Here is a 15,369-nt window from a genome sequence, read left to right as displayed (position 1 = left end):
TATCAATGTTAATTTATCTTCGTTTCTGCATTTGTTTTATTTCTGCATTTGTTTTTGGTTCAGTAGGTTCCAAAAATGCACTTACGTAAGGCATACGCATATGCATTTTTGAATTAAATTTAATCATAGAATTGGGGCGTGGCTCAAAAACTACTTAATAGTGGGTGATTGGGATGCGTTCGGAGATGTATTTCTAGATTCTAAGGATAGTTTTAGTTTTTCACTGGGACAGGGATGCAATGCTTAAGATGCTTTAAACAATTCCCTTAAATTAAATAATTAGGCTCAATTCATTCATGAATTTTAATTGGATAATTTTCCATACACTTGCGGTGTTCACTAATCTTATAGAAACTCAAAAATGTCTTGTGTTGTTTGCATATTGAAATTCGGACACATCAGTTATAAAACAAATCTCTTCATGAGAAAGACACCCCGTCCAAGTTAAAAATGTGTTCGAAATTTGAAATTCAAACAAACCCCTAGAACAATATTTCTTCTATTTGTTTATGTGTTTTGAACATCGGGGTGAATTTGAATTTCAAAATATTGTCATGCCATGGACAAAATTGTACACTTTTGTCTGGGTCTTTATTTCAGAATAATTGGGTGATACGAATTTCAAAATTCAGATAAATCCCTAAATAATATTATGAACCCTTTTATAGTGGTTAGGAAGAAATTTTATATCATTTGACAATGATACATTATTCACACAAAAAATCAAAAACATAAGCTATACATAACTAAGATCAAATTTTCATAACTCATTCAAAAATCATACATCAGTTATTCATAAAATATAACTATCTATATGAATTTTTAAATTGTTTAAAAAATACAACTACTATTGTGTATATCTAACACTCTTGTTCCTCCTCTACTGATTAGTTTTCTATAAAAAAAATCTAGTTATGGTTTCTCTCCCAATAGCAACAATACAAGTGTTTTACTAGAACTTTCCTCTTACTATGGTCTCTCTCAATAGCAATAATACGAGTTTCATCCTAAAACCTCTCTCTCTCTCTCTCTCTCTCTCTCTCTCTCTCTCTCTCTCTCTCTCTCTCTCTTCTCTCTCGCTCTCTCTCTCTCTCTCTCTCTATCTCTCTCTCTCTCTCTCTCTCTCTCTCTCTCTCTCTCTCTCTCTCTCTCTCTCTCTCTTCTCTCTCTCTCTCCTCTCTCTCTCTCTTCTTCTCTCTCTCTCTCTCTCGTCTCTCTCTCTCTCTCTCTCTCTCTCTCTCCTCTCTCTCTCTCTCTCTCTCTCTCTCTCTCTCTCTCTCTCCTAATGTCTTCCTAAAACTCTCCTCTAATTATGGCATCTCTCTTCCAATAGTAACAATACGGCATCTAGTATTTTCTTTATCTTATATTTATGGGGTAGTTGAATATTGTTTTATATATTTTTTTTAAATAACCATATTTTTAAATAAAATATCAAACTAAAAATGTTTCAAACAAACAAAAATTCAAAGATAAGAGGAGTAGACATGCATGTTGGTGCATGCATTCATTTGTTGTACACAAGCGTTATGCATGTTGACGCATGCTTATTGGATGCGTCATTGCATGTGGCTCATGCATGCATCCTCTAGGAACATGTGCCACGTGCAGTGGCTACTGCATTGTTTAGGGTTTTCTATATATACCAAGTCATCCCATCATTTTTCACCGAATTTCATCTCCTCTTCGTCATTTTTCACTTATCTTCTAAGTTTCTCCTTCAATTTTTCTTGAAAATGTCCTTATATGTCACCAAATATACACAAGAGAAATGCCGATTTAATTTATTCAGTAGTAAAACCTCTTATGAAGATCTGACTTTTGAACACGAAGACGTTCGAGTATCTTAATATAAGCTTGATCTGTTGGTTAGATGGAGACATTTCAGACGGTGAAAAAATCATAAGAATTCAAAGACTTGTTATGTTGTACAACGACAATGGAGAAAGTCATTTCTGGGACTCAGTTAAAACTGATAATTGTAATTGTATAGATATGTTGTTTAGTTGTTTAAATTGTTGTAACTGAATGTTGTGATATTTACGAAATGAACGTTGTTCTCAATATCAAATAAAAAAATAAAATTGTTACATATAAAATTATCTTGTGTTTGCTTGCTTCAACATTGGAACAATTTGTATAATTGTGTCCGGATTGACGGCATGAACTATATAATCTCACCATTTCGCTCGTCGTATCCATTTCGGTTCGAATACGCGTGTTGTTAGGACGATCATTTTTCTTTCTTCGCGTGTTTTCATTGTGTCAAATTCTCTCTTGATATGTAGGGCATTAATCTTCCTTTATTACCACCTAAAAGTCATTGATGTACACATTGCATAAGTTTATAACTTTGTAAACGGAGGATAGTGAGTTGGAAGGATCATGTCGAGCTTTTGAACATGTTGTTATGACATGAAAGTAGGGCATACAAAAGACTTGAAACTTTCTGCAATCGCATCAACCTCTTTCCACATGCATTCGCACATCCAATAAGCAATGGTGGGTGGTACTCATTCTGGTCATATCTATAAACAAAAATAACTATTTTTGTAGTGATTAGAAAAGTTAATTGAATGTATTTTATTTTTTTAATTTCGTACAAACCAGAAAATGACTATTTTAAGAGTGTAAGAGAATGAATATTGGTAGTAAATTTTTGCCGTTCTTCCACACTCTTTTAAGAAACAGTGCATAAAACAATTGATATTTACTTTATTTTGTCATGCTTTAGATTGGAACCGTGCTTTAAGTTTTACTATGTAAGAACATTCCTACACTTATAATTTGTACAAAACTGAATCCCTTTATTTTAGTCCTTCGTAACATCTTTTTTCTTGATTAGTGACCATGCCATAAATCAAAAACAAGTATACTTCAACTCAAAGCCCATCAGAACACTGGAGTACGTGTCAAAATAATGGAACAGTACTAAATGAGAAACTAAAACTGAAAATAAAAAACCTAAAAGTGAGTATTAAAAACAAGTTCTCGATAAATTTAAACTGTTCAGGTGACCCTTAAATATAGTTCAGGTTAATTTTCTAAATGAACAGAACCATGTCATCCATAACTTTCTCTCATAAACTGAGACTCTTATTAGTACCTCTTAAACAAACAAACGAAAAAAGCAAATGTGTAAAACTTTTATGCATAAAACACATTACCTCTCCACATTGATAACAATATAACCAAGTCTTCAAAGTAAAATCATTTAGTCAGTTTGTCTTGGTAGAACCAAAGATACTAATATTGATAACACATTACCTCTTCACATTAATAATACAACCGAGTCTTTCAAGTAAAATCATTTAGTCAGCTTGTCTTAGAACCAAAGATACCTTAAATTCTAGAAAAATAAAGCCAAATTGAGGAGTCCTCTGAATCAAATAATTCAAGGAGAAAAAAAGATAATAAGTTGCAAGGATAACGTTGTTGTGCGTTGGTTATAAGCATGACACAGCTTTTTACAAGGGAATGAGTCAATGGGCGATGGCATTTTATAAGAGGGGAGAACATTAGGATTTTTCGAAGCTCCAAGATGAGGGTTGTCAGAAATTAGACTAAACCTGTTAGTAGTATTATGAGGACACTTCACACCATTATAAAAAACAAATAACATACTGCATTGTATAATCAGTATACAGTGCAAAATATCATACTAGCTATAATCCATATTGAAATCAAGGAGAAATAGAAAGTTTAAAAAGTTCAATAACAAATATATTAAATCCAAAACTTCAGTTGTGTCCTAAATGTCAAAAAAACAATGTCAAGTAGAAATAAAATATTTAAATAGTTGCAGTAGAACAAGATAAAGTTTCCATTGACATATGGATAGGGGTTTCTGTGATGATCTTCACTTGAGAGGAATAAACCTGGAGGAGTGAGTAGCACCAATACCAGGCCTACCATGCTTAACAGGCTTGTATGAGATTGAAAACTCGGCTAGATAATGGCCAATCATTTCAGGTTTAATTTCAACTTGATTGAAAGTCTTTCCATTGTAGACACCAATAATGCTACCAATCATCTCAGGCACAATGATCATGTTGCGGAGGTGAGTTCTTACAGGTTCAGGCTTCTCACCAGCAGGGGCCTCACGTTTCTGCCACAATATAGAATCATACATACCATTATTAAAAAAACAAACAAGTGAAACAAATCAACTTTAATACAATACTGTTAGAGCATGCTCATAAGTTTAATGAGAAATTAGTAATCAAATATCAGTGCTCAGAAAGATATTGAGGAAAATGTTTAAATATTCCAAATGAAAAGATATCGAGGAAGAAAAGTGCTCAGAAAAGTAACGAATGGGTATGATAGTTATCCTCATTATTAATCAGATTAACGAGATTATTTCACTTAATCATCATAGCACCTATAAGAACTGATAATACCCTTCACATCTTTGAGGTTTGAATTGTGGTTCAAATCAAATCAAATCATTCATTCCATAAATAAACAAATTCCCAGTTGTTAAACCACTGGGTAACACTACTATTGCTTCTACATATCCTCATCAACTAAAAAAATAGAACTAATCATCTAATTGAAATCTATAATCAACAAGAATTAACAAACTGGAATAATAGATACATAAATAAATAGAAAACTTACAGCCTTGCGGAGCTTCTTGATCAGTGCCATAGGCTTGCGGGTCAAACCACGTTGAAACCTGGAATGCAGATATTTTTAATTGTAATGGATCAAAATGAGATGTTGTTTACATATAAAACAAAAAAGAGAATGAAATTTTGAATAGTAATTTTGAAACTAGTCCTAAATAATAATAGTAGCAGTATGAACTACTGTATAAACAATTATAAAATACATCAAAAATAAATCTTCCATAAGATAGATCTCAAACCTTTACCGTAGTAATTCTATAGAACAAGATGATTATAAAAAGTATAAACACGTTCAACTGTCAACCCATAAAGTTAAAAATCTAACATTATTGACAAATAACCTAAAATGGTGCTCAGAAAATAATGAATGGATATGGAAATTATCCTCATAGTAAATCAGATTAACGAGATTATTTCATATAATCATCACAGCGCCTTCTAGCTACCTCAAAATTTCACTCCAACAATCACAATACAGAGGCAAAACAAATTCGGATTCACTACAATACCTTCTACGGGCACGAGCGGAGAAGAGCTTGACGAGCTCATCGGTGGACATATCCAAGAGAGCATCGAGATCAACACCTCTGAAACTAAACTTCTTAAACGTTCTCTTCTTTGGCACTCCTTGTGCGGCAACCTCGGGTTCAACATCTGCCTGAAAAATCAACCAAACGAATCATTCAACAATGCGAAAATCGTAGAAATAACCGAAGATTGAGAAGAGAAAGAGTTCAGATTTTCACCATGGCTGCAACAATTTTTCAGAGGAACTGTGCTAGGGTTCTTCTTGCAGCTGCTACTCACGGATCTCTCTCTGCTAGGGTTCTTTTAATTCCTACTCAGACGGTGACGTTTTTATATCAATAGCAAGTTGGGTTATTGAAAACTTTGGGCTCATGGCCTAATGGACCATATTACTTTACCTACTCTTCTCGAGAATTTAACCTAACACCCTTACTTTAATATTTGTCACCACACATTTTAACTTCTCTCATATTTGTCTTGAAAGACATAACTAAATTTTAAAAAATTTAGTAGGTGATATCTTCTCGACAAGTATATTGATAATATCTTAATAATAAAAAAATCGATAAGTATATTGATAATATCGTAATAATAAAAAAAATTAAATTTATAGAGATTGTTATTTAATCAGATAATATTGTGCAATGTGTAGAGAATACTAAATTGGAAAATTTTGAATTTTAATTGCGAAAAAAAAATAACATGTGCCGACAATAATACGAAAGTGATCAGGTTGTGTATAGAATCTCATATTTCTCTATTGTTGATATTTGATGTAGTGCATGAATGATATTGTCTCTGTAATCCCATGGTGAATTAACAAAATTGTTATACCCAATCTCTTGGTGTATAGTTCACTAATCTATACTCGGATTTTTCTATCCCAAATCCACCAGCGTAAGTAAGATTAGGAAATGCAATAGAACATTAATTCTTAATCCACTACTCGTATTTTTCTATCCCTAGTCCACCACCATAAGCGCGACAATTGCCTTAGGTCCAACACATAGACTAATGATCAATATTTCATATGTGTCCAAATTCAAATTAAAAGAGTATCTCATATAAAAAGCATTAAGAACACGGTGTAATTGAATAGAATTATAAATCAAATTATTCATGCAATATCAAATCAAACATATGCACTAACATTATCCAAATAGTTTCATCAAACACGACCTAACCTAAAGAGAATTAGTTACCCATTGTGCAAATTACAAGACCAATAACAAATAAGAAGGTTGCATAAGAAATCCCTTGAAGAATTGACCGTCAATGACTTCAAATGCTCTCCAAACATGTCATCCGGTGTTGTAAACTCTTCCTTCACGTGTACAAATTCAGAACCCTTGAAAAAATACCAACTGTATTCTTTTAAAGTCTTCAGAATAGATCAGAACGTATTAGAAAAAGCCCAAAAAAAGGGTTATCCCGCGTGTGATATTTTGCAACGCGCGTGCGATGCTACGTGATATTGCGCGTAATTATTCTAGTTGTTGCATGCTTTTGCTCCCATTTTCACCTAATTTTCACTAAGTCTTTATTTCTTCACACTTAGTCATTTTTTCCTCTTTCTTTGGCATTTATTCTTCATTTCTTATCCTCTTTAACTTGTTTTGATTTGTTTCTTCGACCGTAAACATGCAATGACAAAGTGTCATCACAACCCCAAACTTGAATCATTGTTTGTTCTCAAGTAACTTATTTGCACTGCTAATTGCAAACAGAAAGCAAGTTGCACAATAACAATTGAACATCACCATATAACTTTTTCTTTGTCTGGCCATCGTTCTAGCTTCTAACTTCCATTCGAAAAATTCATAAAACATCCTTAAACTTTGACAAGTACTTAACATGTCTCTCATCTCACCTTGACTCACTCAATGGATAAGGTAGTTTCTAAATCAACATGCAAAATAGTTTATATTGAGTTTGATCATGTTCTAACATCATTCGTCAAATCAATCAAAACACACATATTTGAGGGCTTTTTCGGTTGTATCTTGGCTTATGTTTGGGTAGGATATTTTGGGGAAAGTAAGTTTAAACCTTTGGAATTAGGTGTCTAGTTCTCCTTATATTATCATACCCTTTTGTTCTTTTTTTATGGTACTAGAGATATAACTATTGTGGTTCTTATTATTCACTTTGCTTAATTATATTTTTTTGAAGAAGTTCTTTTGTCCACTTCTTATTTTCTCAAAATTTTGAACTTTTGATCATTTTTCTCTAGCACCCCAACCCCAAACCTAAAACTTTGCTCACTTCCAAGAGCAACCCCAACTTAATATTTTCCATACCACTTAAGAACTATAATTCTACCTAACTCCAAAGAGAGGGTGGAAAACAAGTCATACGGCTAAGAATTAAGGCTAGGTCATCAAAGGAAAGGCTAAGCTCAAAGTGGTTAGCAATGGATGTACCTATTACTACAAGGTGGTTAAAAAGGCTAAAAGTTAAAAGCAAACAACGACCTCATTGTGTGTCAATCAAACCATACAAATTTAGTGGAAAATAGTTCAAACCTGATAAAGCAATAAAGCATGAATACACTTAATAAAAAAGGAATAGTAAACAATGGAATTTCTTTGGCTCAAACCTTACTAGTTGAGGTATCTGAAGGTTGAGTACAAGTCCCTTGATTATTTTTTTATCCTTTAACTTCAAGTTTTGAGTTACTTTCTTGATGATCAAGTTTACTTTTGGTTTATTTGTTCAATGTTATAATTCCAAATTTTGTAAATCTGAAAGAAACAACAGCTACAAACTTGTTCATTAAAAACAACATTACTGAATAATACATTGGGGAAGAGTATTTATAGTTGATATTACTCTTTTTTAGGTGTACATTTAAAAAAAAAGAAAATATTCTAAGAAATAAAAGCAAACTACGTGTATTTTCATATGTTATCATTGTGGAAAAGATCATGCACGTCATTCATTGTGATGTTGAAGTCGTTATTTTGTCTAGTCCATTCTGCTCGCATATGGTCTTTCCTCTTGCTTAATCTTGATTGGTGAAGTAATTCTCCATCTCTCTGGTAGTTGCAAAGCGTGCTCTTGAACTCTAAGCAGGCATATGGTATTCTTACTAGTTGTAGAAGTCTCGAAATACATGAGCTAATCTCGGAGGTTCAGCATACAAAGTGGGTGAAACTTTTGTTATCTACCTTGTAACCCCCACTGCATGAGCTTCCATTCTTCTTTGAAACTCTGAAGCATGTTGACCTTGCATTTGCTCTAGTTGGTGCTTGCATTTGCGGTTGGTAGAATCCTTCGTCATTTCCTGCTGGATTATCCTCTAGATCATGATGAGCAACTTCTGCAGGATTCATGTGTTGCAGCCTCCTTATAGCTGAAGCGTTGAGAGGTGCTTTTGGACTTATTATCTCATCGTCGAGGTAAACGGGCACTCCGACTCTACTACACAATTCATTAATAACACAAAAATACCCACAATGTCATTATGAAATGTTATCCATGTATTTGATATTTTCATAAATTAAACGACACAAATTAATAGGTTCCCCCTCAAAAGAGTTAAAAGTCCTGAACACCGCTTCACAATAAGTTGTGATTGGTTAGATGCAGCTTCTAAAGACTGCACAAAAATATGAGGCCCAAGCCCTCGAAATTTGGCGAAATTAAGTGGTTTCGAGTCGCAACGCTAAGCCACGCTCAACCACCCATCTGGCCTATAAAAAGTTTCAATCATCTCTTGGGCCATTTCATCGTTTATTACCTTGTTCTCATTTCTATAGTCCCTAAAAGCACATATAAAAGCAGTTGAAGATTAAAAATAGAGTTAGTATACTAGGGGAATAATCAACATACTTACCTAGTACATAAGAAATGCAGGTACCCACTTTGCTAAATGTCGTGTTTGCATAAAATTCTAGGAATATGTTTTTATTTGCTTCTCGAATTAAATTGTTGAAACTTACCCAATGCCTTTGTTGCATCATCTCCACCACCTCTTCAAAACCTTATATATCTTCGCATGTGAATGCTCTCTCCCTCACAATATGGTAATCAACCAACTTGAGGTGCTTTTCTGCATTAGCCTCATAAATAAAATTGATATTAAAGAAGGTTAGGGAATTAGGAGCGGAGCCAGTTCTTGAAGATAAACCTCTTGTCATTCTTCCTCTTTTTAAAGCCACATGTACCTGCAATAACACACAAAATAACACTGCATAGAGAAAAAGAATTACACAGAGAGTATGCTTAGATGAGTTTTTATGAAGAGGAAAAAGAAGAAAAAGAGTTGTGAGGAAAGAGATTTCAAAAATCTCAATTTATAGGCCACATATTTGTTTCTATCATACGCATTATACATTCATCGTGCGTGCGATGGTAACGTCTGTCAACAACGTTTATACTGCGTACATTATGCTTCTATCGCGTGCGATAATGATGGTATTCAAATTCCCCCAAACGACTCTATCGTATGTGTTATACAAATATCGTGTGCGTGATGAAGCCCCATCATTCGTGTGATAGCTTGCGTGATTATTCCAGGGAGCTTCAATATTTTCCTCATCTTTTCTTCTTTGTTGTTTTCTTTTCTTCTTTTCTTTCACCTACTTTATATTCTGGCAACATAACACGTAAATTGTAAACGTTTAAAAAACAAAATTAAACTTATAAATATAAAGACTTATTGATGGGTTGCCTCCCACCTAACGCTTCTTTTCTGTCATTAGTTTGATGGCCCATGTCTGAGGTACGTAAGACACAATGGATACCCTCACATCGGTCAATTCACTTTCCTTCTTCCCTTTGTCATCCTTGTTAGCTTTTTATTCCAGTTGGTAGCATATCTCTTGGTCATCCATATATGGTGTCCATTCATACGCATTAAACACCATTTATTCCTTGTTGAACTTCAAGACAAGTTCACCAATTTCCACATCTATTAAAGCCTTATTGGTTACCAAGAATGGGCGTCCGAGAATAGATGACCCTCCGAAATCTCCCTTCATGTTAATCATCACAAAATCTACAGGAAAAACTAAACCATTGACATGTTGGTGTAAGCCCTAGAGGCCAATACATTTTGGTACTTGTATCGAATAATAAAAGGCATTCTCTTTATTATGGTTGATTAATAAAGTCCCTGGAATAGATAGTCCGTTTAATATATTAAGTGTGACTTAATCATGAGAACACATTAAATATAAGGACAATATTCCTAAAGTATCCGTAGTCGAGCTTTAATGTGAAGTGGGATAACATTAAAGCATTAAGACTATTATGTTTGTAGACTGATGATCACATCTCATGGATCATGGATAAAGAGTTATCAAGTCTTAAACATAGGTATGAATATTAGGAGTAATATTTATACCGGATTGACCCGCTATGAGAATACTATATAGAAAGTTATGCAAGGTGTCATAAGTTATTCTCATGGTGATAATAGTGTATTCCACTCTTCGACCTGAAACCACTATGGATCCTAGATGTAGAGTCGAGTGCTTTATTGCTGATCCAACGTTGTCCGTAACTGGATAACCATAAAGATAGTTGATGGGTACTCCACAAAGCATGCTGAGGGACATGAGTGACCTAGATGGAATTTGCCCATCCTGCATAACAGGATAAATGTCTATGGGCCCAATATTGAACTGGACAAGGATGACACGGTCTATGCCTTGTGTTCAATATAGACATAAGGGCAAAAGGGTAATTATACACATAAGTATTATCACAGAAGGAATTGTCAGATCACATGACATTTTCGTGTCTTGGGTAGCAGTGATGTGTTGCTAGATACCGCTCACTGTTTATTATGTTAAATGTGTGATTTAATATAATTGCCAACGTCACGAAAACCTACAGGGTCACACACAAAGGACGGATTGATGAGAGATAGAGTAACTAAGGAATACCGTAAGGTACGGTGCCCTTAAGTGAGTTATAGAGCATCGTAAGGTACGATGTACTTGAGTAGAATACGAAATATGGTAAGGTACCATGAGCTTAAGTGATTTTGGGCATATTATAAGATATGGGCCAAAATACACTTAAGTGGGCTTTTAGCTTGAAGCCCACACAAGTGGTTCTATAAATAGAACCCTTGTGCAGAAGCAAAAATTTGCGGTTGCATTCTTTTCGTTTTCACTCTCTCTCTCTCTCTCTCTCTCACTCAAAGCCTTCACTCGTACCAGCTAGCACTGAGATTGAAGGAACCCGTTCGTGTGGACTGAGTAGAGACGTTGTCATCGTTCAACGTTCGTGATCGCTCCGTGGATCTGCATCAAAGGTTTTGATTGTCACAAGAGATCTGCACCAAAGGTTTCAGTCGTCACAAGAGGTAAATATTCTATCACTGATCATGACCATTCGTAAGGATCTCTAAAGGAGAAAATTTTAATTTCCGCTGCGTTTTGGACCGCAATTCTCCTTCAGTGGTATCAGAGCCACTTACGAAACCATGACTCGGATAGCTGTTTACTTTCTGTATTAATATGATTAAAAGACAAAATGAATCAATTAATTAATCGGGTAATTAAATTTGGCATCATGAGTGTACGAGTTGGATGATTGATGTTGACTATGCTTCGGAATCCGACATTAGTATGGTGAAGCAGCGATACATCGATCGTCCATAGGTTACGCAATTGAGACCGATCAACTTATATATGATATAAGTAATCCTAATGCAAAGTACGGTATATGTGATATACTGTTTCTGTTTCATTCATTCGAACACTAAATGATTGTTTTCCTTTGAGCGATCAATGGTCATTTTCTTCGGAATCCGACATTAGTATGGTGAAGCAATGACATGTTGATCAATCATACTGAATCAACAATCGAGGTGTGTTTGACGGTCTGAAATTGGCGCATTAGGGTTGGTGACGGCGCAAGGGTTGTGCCGTCAAGGAGTTCTGAATTTAGGGCTTTTTGGAAGAGGTCTGTAGACTGTTTCAAAGTCCTATTAGTTTGGCCGCGTGAAGTTCGTGTGACGAGCGTAACAGGCATAACAAACTGGATGCGTGACGGTCGTAACACGCCCATGACGGTCGTCACACTCACATTGCCTGTGACGGTCGTCACACGCCTGTGACGGTCGTCACACTCCCAGAGTCAAAATTTTGGGGTTCCTGTTTTGTGACTACGCAAGGGTTGTGTTCATGCAAAACAATGTCCATTTCAAAAGAATTGTTCATTAAAATTTTGGACAAGGGCGCTGCCCCTCCAACCCCGCAAGGGCGCTGCCCCTTGACCCCGTCCGCTGATCGGTCAGCGGAACCCCCGGCTAACTCTGCGTAGTATGATCGGTCGCCGAAATTTAATTTGGTTTTAATTAATTAAAGGAATTAAAATTTAATAATAACAATGTGTTTATTATTATTGCCTTGTGGTGATCAGTTATGGCCTTAGTTGTCCTTTATTTTGTTTTGGGTTTTTAAATACGACCTGCGTGTCGTGCCTCTCCTTTTGATCTCTTAATGTAACTTCTTTTCTCATCTCAAACCCTCGTATGTAAAACGAGTTTCTTCTGGAATGTAATGTTATGAATAAAGAGAAGAAGACAATGTTATGAAGAAAGAGAAGATTTCAATATCAAAAGAGGACAATCTTGAAGATCTTGCTTGGAGAAGCTTAGAGAAGAATTCAATATTAAAGGAGGAAAACCTTGAAGATCTTGCTTGGAGAAGCTTAGATCGTTGTAGGTTAGCTTAGGTTCTCTCATTGGCTTGGGAGAACAATTGCGCTAGGGGCCATAACTGTTTCATTTTGTTTGTATATATGTTGATGCATGTGAATGTATGTTGATGCATGTGAGAGACGATTTATATGATAAACAAGCCGGTGAGATCGTAACAATTGCAATTCCCTCAAACTAAAATATTAAGTTTATGCTTTCCAAGTTTTAGCACTCATCAAGACTAGTATCGGATAATGTAGGTTTCGCCAAAGCGAGGTGCATGTTCTATATTAGTAAGGTGCGATGGGATAATTGTAATATCCAACTGCTAAAACAATGGGTCAAACTTAACTAAACAAATTATGATGATATTATATATGTTTGCTTTCCAAGTTTTAGCACTCATCAAGACTAGTATCGGATAATGTAGGTTTCGCCAAAGCGAGGTGCATGTTCTATATTAGTAAGGTGCGATGGGATAATTGTAATATCCAACTGCTAAGACAATGGGTCAAACTTAATTATAATAATATCATATATGTTTTAGAAGCAAGAGTTGGGAATAATCCATATGATGGATTGGAATAAGGAGTTATTCACCCAACTGAAATTTTCGAGAGTTGTATGAGATACAACTGGAAGGAGTTCCTACCTAAATAACCTAGTTTTGTGTAATCCGTCTACGCGGACTTAGAACGAAGTGAAATATGGATCTTGACCCACTAGAAAATCTTCCAACGGGATTTTCCGAATCAAATGATGAGGGTCATTTGTTTTGAGTAAAATAGTGGGAGCATATTTGATTAAAGGCCTAATTAAATATGTCAATGATACTTATATTTTCTTAATCCTTATGTAGATAACCATGACAGCAAACACCTCTAACAACATCTTGCGATCAATCCTTGACAAGGAAAAATTGTCTGGGACAAATTTTCTGGATTGGCACCGAAACCTGAGGATTGTCCTCAAACATGATAAAAAGCTGTATGTCTTGGAGACACCTGTTCCTGAAGAGGAACCTCCTAGTTCTGCACCTAAGGCAGAAAGAGATGCTTATAAGAAGCATGTCGATGATGCCAATGAAACTGCTTGTCTCATGCTGGCTACCATGAACTCAGAATTGCAAAAGCAACATGAGAACGTGTCAGCGTTCGATATGATCGAACACCTGAAGCTGCTCTATCAAGAGCAAGCAAGGCATGAGAGGTTTGAAGTTTCGAAAGCCCTTTTTCAAAGCAAGTTAGCTGAGGGAGCCCCTGTAAGTCCCCATGTGCTCAAGATGATTGGGTATGTGGAAAACCTTGAAAGGTTGGGTTTTCCCCTCGGAAAGGAACTTGCGACTGATTTGATCTTGTAATCGTTGCCAGATAGATTCAGTCAATTTGTCCTAAATTTCAATATGAATGATATGGATAAATCTCTTCCTGGACTGCTAGGCATGTTAAGAACAGCTGAACAGAATCTGAAGACAAAAGGGAAGTCCATTCTGATGATCAGAAATGGAAAGAGACAGAACAAAAGGCCCACCAAGCAGGGTGATAAAGGGAAAGGCAAGGAAGTTGCCAAACCCAGACCCACTGTTGCTGCTTTGAAGCCTACTGGAGGCATAGCAAAGGCAGACACCTGCTTCCATTGCGGTAAGACCGGACACTGGAAGAGAAACTGCCCAAAGTACCTGGAAGATACGAAGAATGGAGTAGAGACTTCAACTTCAGGTATTTTTGTTATTGAAATAAATTTATCTACTTCTGCATCATGGATATTAGATACTGGATGCGGTTCTCACATTTGTACAAATGTGCAGGGGCTAAAAAGAAGTAGAGATTTGGCAAAAGGTGAAGTTGACCTACGAGTTGGCAATGGAGCAAAGGTTGCTGCTTTAGCCGTAGGAACTTATGTATTAACTTTACCTAGTGGTTTAATAATTCAGTTAGAGAACTGTTATTATGTACCTGCAATTAGCAGGAATATTATTTCCATTTCTTGTTTGGACAAGTTTGGTTTTTCATTTATAATAAAGAACAATTGTTGCTCAATTTATTTGAATGATATATTCTATGCTACTGCACAAATGAGCAATGGACTGTATGTCCTTGATCTCGAAATGCCTATTAATAACATTAATACTAAAAGGGTGAAACCTAACGAGTTAAAACCAACTAGGTAAGAATATTAAAGCTCTTCGATCAGATCGAGGTGGTGAATATTTAAGCCTAGAGTTTGATGACTATCTGAAAGAGTGTGGGATCCTATCCCAACTCACTCCTCTTGGAACACCCCAATGGAATGGTGTATCTGAGAGAAGAAATCGAACCCTGTTAGACATGGTCCGATCCATGATGAGTCACGCCGATCTTCCAAACTCCTTTTGGGGATATTGACAGCAGCTTACACACTTTAACTGTGTTCCATCCAAAAAGGTTGAGAAGACACCATATGAGATATGGAGTGGTAAGAAACCACATATGTCTTACATAAAGATTTGGGGTTGCGAGGTTTATGTGAAACGACAAATTTCAACTAAGCTTGAGCCCAAATCTGACA

The 15,369-nt window shown here is 35.6% G+C and overlaps 1 protein-coding gene and 2 non-coding genes across 3 annotated transcripts; all 3 read right to left on the bottom strand.

The window, feature by feature from the left end:
* Positions 1 to 3,701: 3,701 nt before the first annotated feature.
* On the bottom strand, positions 3,702 to 5,546 carry LOC127091143 (40S ribosomal protein S15-4). The gene is made up of 4 exons (XM_051029701.1): positions 5,381 to 5,546; positions 5,144 to 5,292; positions 4,624 to 4,681; positions 3,702 to 4,108 (listed from the first exon to the last, which is right to left on the bottom strand). The coding sequence occupies exons 1-4, from the start codon at positions 5,381 to 5,383 to the stop codon at positions 3,860 to 3,862; spliced, it is 459 nt and encodes a 152-aa protein (XP_050885658.1). The 5' UTR covers positions 5,384 to 5,546; the 3' UTR covers positions 3,702 to 3,859.
* On the bottom strand, positions 4,300 to 4,383 carry LOC127099504 (small nucleolar RNA U30). Its single transcript, XR_007793999.1, has one exon. It is a non-coding gene; the product is annotated as a small nucleolar RNA U30 (small nucleolar RNA).
* LOC127099503 (small nucleolar RNA U30) lies at positions 4,986 to 5,068 on the bottom strand. The gene has a single exon (XR_007793998.1). It is a non-coding gene; the product is annotated as a small nucleolar RNA U30 (small nucleolar RNA).
* Positions 5,547 to 15,369: the final 9,823 nt, after the last annotated feature.

This window comes from Lathyrus oleraceus, chromosome 6, assembly GCF_024323335.1.
Source record: "Lathyrus oleraceus cultivar Zhongwan6 chromosome 6, CAAS_Psat_ZW6_1.0, whole genome shotgun sequence".
In the NCBI taxonomy this organism is placed as follows: Eukaryota; Viridiplantae; Streptophyta; class Magnoliopsida; order Fabales; family Fabaceae; genus Lathyrus; species Lathyrus oleraceus.
Note: the sequence above shows the minus strand (reverse complement) of the source record. Positions and strands in the feature narration are given on the sequence as shown.